The sequence below is a fragment of the Coenobita brevimanus genome, chromosome 40 (genome assembly GCF_032717465.1).
Source record: "Coenobita brevimanus isolate Jiangsu-jjx chromosome 40, ASM3271746v2, whole genome shotgun sequence".
Classification (NCBI taxonomy): Eukaryota; Metazoa; Arthropoda; class Malacostraca; order Decapoda; family Coenobitidae; genus Coenobita; species Coenobita brevimanus.
The window spans coordinates 20866271-20872929 of NC_136993.1; the positions used below are offsets into that span (position 1 = coordinate 20866271).

General features: G+C 45.1%; 1 protein-coding gene across 1 annotated transcript; it reads right to left on the reverse strand.

Moving 5' to 3' along the window:
- Window positions 1-971: 971 nt before the first annotated feature.
- On the reverse strand, window positions 972-2165 carry LOC145396981 (uncharacterized). The gene has a single exon (XM_080270210.1). It carries the CDS (start codon window positions 2163-2165, stop codon window positions 972-974), a length of 1194 nt encoding a protein of 397 aa, XP_080126336.1.
- Window positions 2166-6659: the final 4494 nt, after the last annotated feature.

Here is a 6659-nt window from a genome sequence, read left to right on the forward strand (position 1 = left end):
GATCTTGCACTGCCAATTGGAGATCCCTAATTGCATCCCATAGACTGGTTTCAGGCTGACTGAAATCGCCATCTGGAGGCTGACTTGCCAAGGATTCAGCAGGATGTACTAGTGGCTGACTGTGTACAGGTGCAGCAGTAGTGAGTGAGTGAGTGAGTGATAAAAGTTTGGCACAAAGGCCAGGCACTAGGACTGATGTGGTCATTCAGCGCCTAATAATAATAAAGAAAAAGTGAAATGAAAAGACAACACCATAATATCTATAATTTAAATGTCATAAACTATGTCACAGTCTGTTAAAAATTTCGCAACTTTAACAATATCTGCAGAAATACCCAAAATGTCAGAGACACTGTGGGTATCAAAACCCACAGTGCCCTGGGGAATGTGAAATTTTCTGCAGTGAACTATAACATGTTCCATCGTTACAGGGACGTGGCAAGCCTCACAAAGGGGAGCGTCACCACCACATTTTATGTGGCGGTGTGTTAAGCGTGTGTGACCTATATGAAGTCTGGTCAGAACAACATCCATGTGCCTGCTCGGAGTAGTACGAAAACATGTTCCACTGTTACAGGGACGTGGCAATCCTCACAAAGGGGAGCGTCACCACCACATTTTATGTGGCGGTGTGTTAACCGTGTGTGACCTATACGAAGTCTGGTCAGAACAACATCCATGTGCCTGCTCGGAGTGCTGTCCTGCACTGGCCAAACCTGCACAGAAGGATGCATTGCTTTCAATTTACTGTTTGTGACAGCGGGGGATGATCACCTCTCCTGCCACTTCCTTCTGACAAAATCTGATATATGTCACCTAAGATCTGCAAAAGGGACAGGAAAGTTGCCTAGAGTACCATGAAAGGCTTCCTTAGCTGCGACATCTGCCTCCTCGTTGCCTGGCAAACCCACATGAGTAGGAATCCAGCAAAATTAAAGTCTCTTGCGACGGGAAGGTAAACGATACAGCCACTACTGAATTAGCTGCACCAAAGGGTGAGTGCTGGAAAAATTCTGAATGGCTGTAAGGGCACTCAGCAAGTCAGAGTATAGGGTAAACTGGCTGTCCCTACTGTCATAAGCTAATTTTAATGCATGGACAATAGCGTGAAGCTCAGAGGTAAAAACTGAAGCGGCACTGTGGAGTCTCGCCTGATGCACAGTTTCCTCAAGGATGAATGCACAGCCAACGCTAGAATCCAATTTTGACCCATCTGTGTAAATTTTAGTGGTCAAGTCATGAATCTGGGAATGTTCAAGAAACAGGGCTTTAACTTCAGCTGATAATCTCAACTGCTTAGTACAGGCAGGTTTGCAAACATGGACCTCTGGAATAATCCAAGGAGGGATCGGAGAATAAGAGATCTGCCATACCTGGACGTTGTGGAAGAAGATGTCCTGTAAAAACCTGTCCATACAGATATGAAGAGGCCTTGGAAAACTCTTACATTCCCCATACTTCTGTGCCAGATGAAAGCCCTTCATCAGGTGGTAAATAGGGTTAGACAAGGAAGTTTGAGTCTTAAACAATAGCCTCAAACTAAGGTCCACTCTGCAAAGATCCAAGGATAACTGAACTGCCATAATATACAGAGTCTCTGCAGGGGAAGTGCGGAAGGCACCCATGCAGATTCTCATTGCTGAGGTATGAACAGGGTCTAGAAGCTTGAGGGTAGACTTGGCTGCTGAGGAGTATATCTGGCAACCACTCTCCAATTTGGAATGACATAGGGCATCATATAGTTGGACAAGTGCTGGTCTGTCAGGAATCCAAAACTTTCCACTAAGAACCTTAAGGATATCTAGTGACCACATGACAGTGGCCTTTAGCTGTAGAATATGGTCCTTCCAAGTAAGTCTACTGTCAAGAGTAAGCCCCAAGAAATGCACTTTATCTTCATAGGGCAAGATGTTATCTCCCATGAGTAGGTGAGGAACTGCTGTTGAATTCCTCCTCAAGAACTTGATAGCCACAGTTTTGGGGGGAGAGAAGTGCAAGCCCCATTCCTTAGCCCACGTTTGTGCTGCATTGATGGCATTTTGCAACTGCAGTCTTGCAGTATTAGGGTCAGCTGCAGTACAGTATATGGCAAAGTCATCAACAATGAGTGAACTCTGGATCATAGCTTCATTCTCAACTCTTTTGGCTACTCCATTGATGGCCATGATGAAACATGCGACGTTTAAAACGCTGCCTTGGGGTACCCCCTCAAGTTGCAGAACTTCGGGAGAGACTGTGCGACCAATTCAGACTTGGATATAATGCGTGCGAAGGAAACTCTGCGGGAACTGGAACATGTTCCCACACAAACCTTTAGATCGTAAGCTGGACAATACACCCATATGCCATGTTGTATCATATGCTTTCTCCAAGTCAAAAAAGACCCCTAGAGTATGTTTGTTAGTAATGAATCCGTTCTGAATATCGGTTGTCAGGCGCAAAAGAGGGTCCATGGTGGACCGATTTCTACGAAAACCAAACTGCACGGAGGAAATGTGGCCTCCAGTCTCCAGCCACTAGACTAACCTATCGTTAACCATCTTCTCAAATAATTTGCACAAACAACTGGTAAGTGTTATAAGTCTGTAACTTGTTGGAAGTGTGGCATCTTTTCCCAGCTTAGGAATGGGAATAATGACTGACGTCCTCCAGCTCTCGGGAATGGTGGCGGAGAACCAAATTGCATTGTAAATGTCTAGCAGAAGCTGCATGTGCTCATGTCGAATGTGGCAGATCATGTCATAATGAATGCCATCTTCGCTGGGAGCAGAAGACCCTGTGGCTCGTAGGGCTTGAGTTAATTCCCCGAATATAAAAGGCCTATTATATACTTCTTGGTCCGACACAGCAGAGCCCACAGGGGGTGCCGATGGATGCCCCACTGAGCCGGAACTACTTGCATGGTCCGGCACTGCAGAGCCCAAAGGAGGTACTGACTGGCGCCCCGCTGAACCTGAAATATTGGCAAAATAGTGTACAAGGATGTTAGACACCTTTTCCGGGTCTGAAACCACAGCTCCATCCACCTTCAGACAAGGAGGTGTGCGGGGAGCAAATTTACCAGACAGTTTCATCACTTTAGCCCAAACTCTCCCCATGGGTGTTTTATATGTAACATTTTCTATATATTTGTGCCACGAATTACGTTTAGCCCACTTAATATATTTACGTTCTTTTGCTAATGCTCTATGATATATTAAATAATTTTCCTGATAGGCATTATGCTTATAACATCTATAACAAGACCGTGTAATGCGTATCAAATTAGTACATGTTTTAGCCAACCAAGGGACAACTGGACGACGAAAATTGCCAGAAGAACTGGGAACAGAAACCTGAGCACTCTCAAAGACCTGTGCAACGAAGTAATCATATGCCTGGATGTGGGTCTCAAAAGATGAGAAATCAACAGAACAATCGAAGGCTGCAAAAAACTTTTCCCAATCAGCTTTATCCACACACCACTTTGGAGGCGCTGATTTGAGGCGATCCGTTAAGGGTGTCAATTATGATTTGGAAATGGTTGCTACCATGCAGACATTGTGACACAGACCAATTGAGAGATAGCAGTAAATCAGAGGAACAAGTACTTAGATCAGTGGAAGAGTAGGAGTTAGAGTGCAACGTGTGGTTTGTAGGAGCACCATCATTATGTAATGATAGATTCTTTAGCAGGAGTAATGATTCAACCATAGCACCACATTCATCAGTGGAGTTCCCACCCCACAGAATGTTGTGGGCATTAAAATCCCCGAGTAACAAAATAGGAGGTTGCAGCATCTCCATCATCTCCAGAAGTTCATGCAGCTGTACCACATTATCGGGTGGGAGATACAGTGAACAAACAGTGTACATTTTGTCCAATAATACCTGCACAGCACAGGCCTCCAGGCGAGTTGGAAGATCCACTTGAGTATGATAAATGCTCATTTTTACGATAATGGCTGCCGCACCTTTTGCCCGAAGACCTGTGGGCGGTAGTGAGCTATAGTACACATAATTGAGTCCTGGGTTGAATGGATGATAACCCAACTTCATTTCTTGCAGGCAAAGGACATCCCAGTCAAACGTGTTCTTCAAGATAGCAATTTCGTCGTAATTAGCACGTAAACCCCTACAATTCCACTGAATAATCTTAGGCATGATATGCCGAAGAGGATATGAGCTGTACCTACCAGGACTCAACATGTGATGATGCCGCAATTTCCATATGAAGTTGTGATCGATCACCTTCTACGACTAAATGTTTACTGTCCAACCTGTAACCCTCCTCAGGTAGACCTTTGTCCACCCTTTCGCCTCAGGTAGACCTGGGTCTATAAGACCCAGGTCAGAAACAAGGTCAGAAAACACACTTTTGTTTTATTTAGAAATTGAGGTTTTGTTTGGTAGAAATTGAGGAAGGAAAGGAGTATCTTCTAAGACATTTTTCAATGTATATGCAATACAGCCATGTAAATAAACTTAATTTTTTAATTCATTATATATTTTTACCAATTTAAAAAAAATAAAAAATAACAATAAAGTTCCTTTTTTAAATATTCAGGGTAAAATGAAAACAAAATCTGATTGTAACTTTGTGTGGTGCAACTGGCAGTAGCATCATGGAGCTTCATGGTGTGATGTTGGGGTGCCTGAAGTTGCGACCTTATTTGCAATCAGGGAACAAAATAAAGCACCCTGCTCAGGTAGATCCGGGTCTCTGAGACCCCCCCCCCCTACACCGGACACTGAGAAGAGCTCGAAATTGCCCTTTCACCCCTTACATGGGTACAAAAAGTCAGGCAGCTATTGGGGGGTACAGGGTTCCCGGGTGTTTAGAAGGTAGTTTACCAAACTGGGGGGGGGGGTGTCTCAGAGGCCTGACTCTATCTGAGCAGGGTTGGAGCCACCTCGAAGGTTCTTTTGCACTTCTTCCTGGTGTGTTGTTCCAGGATGGCGAGGGCTATGTTCCCTAGACCGAGAAGAGAGCTCCTGGACGTTTCTACCATCTTACGTAGTGTTAAAGCCCAACTTTGATCTCTTTTAAGTAGGAGAGGTGGTGAGTAGTGAAGACTTATTTTTCAGAGGTAGATGCTCCACTCCCTCTATGTCATCATCATTAGACTGGGGACTGATCTTTCTCTTCTTGTCTTTCTCTGCCTCAGAGACTGGTGGCTTCCAAATGCAGGTGCCACTACCACCAGGGGGCAAAGCACAAGCATGAGAAACAGATAACAAAGGCTGATGATTAAAGAGTTTGTGGGACCCCTTTACCGGACCTTTGATACTTGCTGGGGTACTCTTTGGAGATCTGCTGTGGTGCACATTCCGGTCAGGGCCCTTCTGGGTGCCAGACCAAGACGGAGAATTAAAGTTTTCCCTCACATAAGAATCAGTTGCAGCAGGATGGTTGTGTCTATCCTTAGGTGTCCCAGAAGTCTCTGCTGTAGAGCTATTCTGTGTCATGGTAGACAACTGAGTGGCACTACTCCGTCCTGAGGAGGGAGCTGCTTTCCCTGTGGTAGAAATTGAGGAAGGAAAGGAGTACCTTCCAAGTTTCCATCTGTAGGCTAGCTCTCGCCTAGCACTTCCAAAGCTAATACGCTGGGTGTTTGCCAAAGTCACTATGTCCTGCTCTAATTTGTAGATGTCACACTGACAGGACGATGGGGAACGGGGGCCCTGACAGTGAAAACAATATGGCCCAGGGTCACATTCTGAAGGGTCATGTGCCTCCAATGAGGAGCAGTGACTGAAGCGAGACCTGTTCCTACAAAACTTCTTTATATGTCCATACTCAAAACGATCATAACATTGCATGGGCCTGTCATGAAAAGACTTCACTCTAAGTCGTAAGGGGCCGATGTCAACATGGTGTGGTAAATGGGATCCATAGAAAGTAAGAGTCACCAATTACTGCTTTAATTTATGAACAGAAGACACACTGTCAGGACACATACCCATAATCTCCAGGTCAGAAAACTCATGCAGGTCCTCACAAAAGACTACCCCTTATAGTAATTAAAGCCCTTGTGGGGCTGTACTGTTGTGAATGGACAGTCTGAGGGGCAAGGCATGTGTTGCAACATCCTCCGCTGACTAATATTCCTAGCACGAAGTAGAACCCCCTTGCCATAGAGCTTGATATTCTCCTTTGGGATGGAACCCACCTCCTTCTGGAGGTACTGATATGCACGGATAAGATTAGAGTTGTTCTCTTTATAATAAGCCACAAACCCCTCTGTTTATCCTTATGGAACACATAGTCCTTAAACATGTTAGGCACGTACTCTTCAGCATCATCAATGACATTCTTCGACCGCATCAAGGAGGTCAATACATCAGTTCCCCCCAAAGACAAATCAGGTGCCGTAGCATGTGCAGCTGTTGCTGAGGAAGCGTCCAGGAATGTCATCTAGCAGTTATTTAGGGTGCCAGTTGTGTCCGCACTGTGCAGTCTTATACGGGAAACAACCCCCAACTCTTTGAAAAGACAATGGACTGAGTGAAATGTCAATGTCCTGGATATGTTTCTCAGTACTACTGTGTCTGCAGTCAAGTTGTGCAGGGGTACATTTTTTTTTTCCATACAATTATTCAGGAACCTCACTCCCCCACCCCTCCACCCACCACGGAGCCTAATAAGGGGAGGCCGTGAACCAGGGATGATACCACTG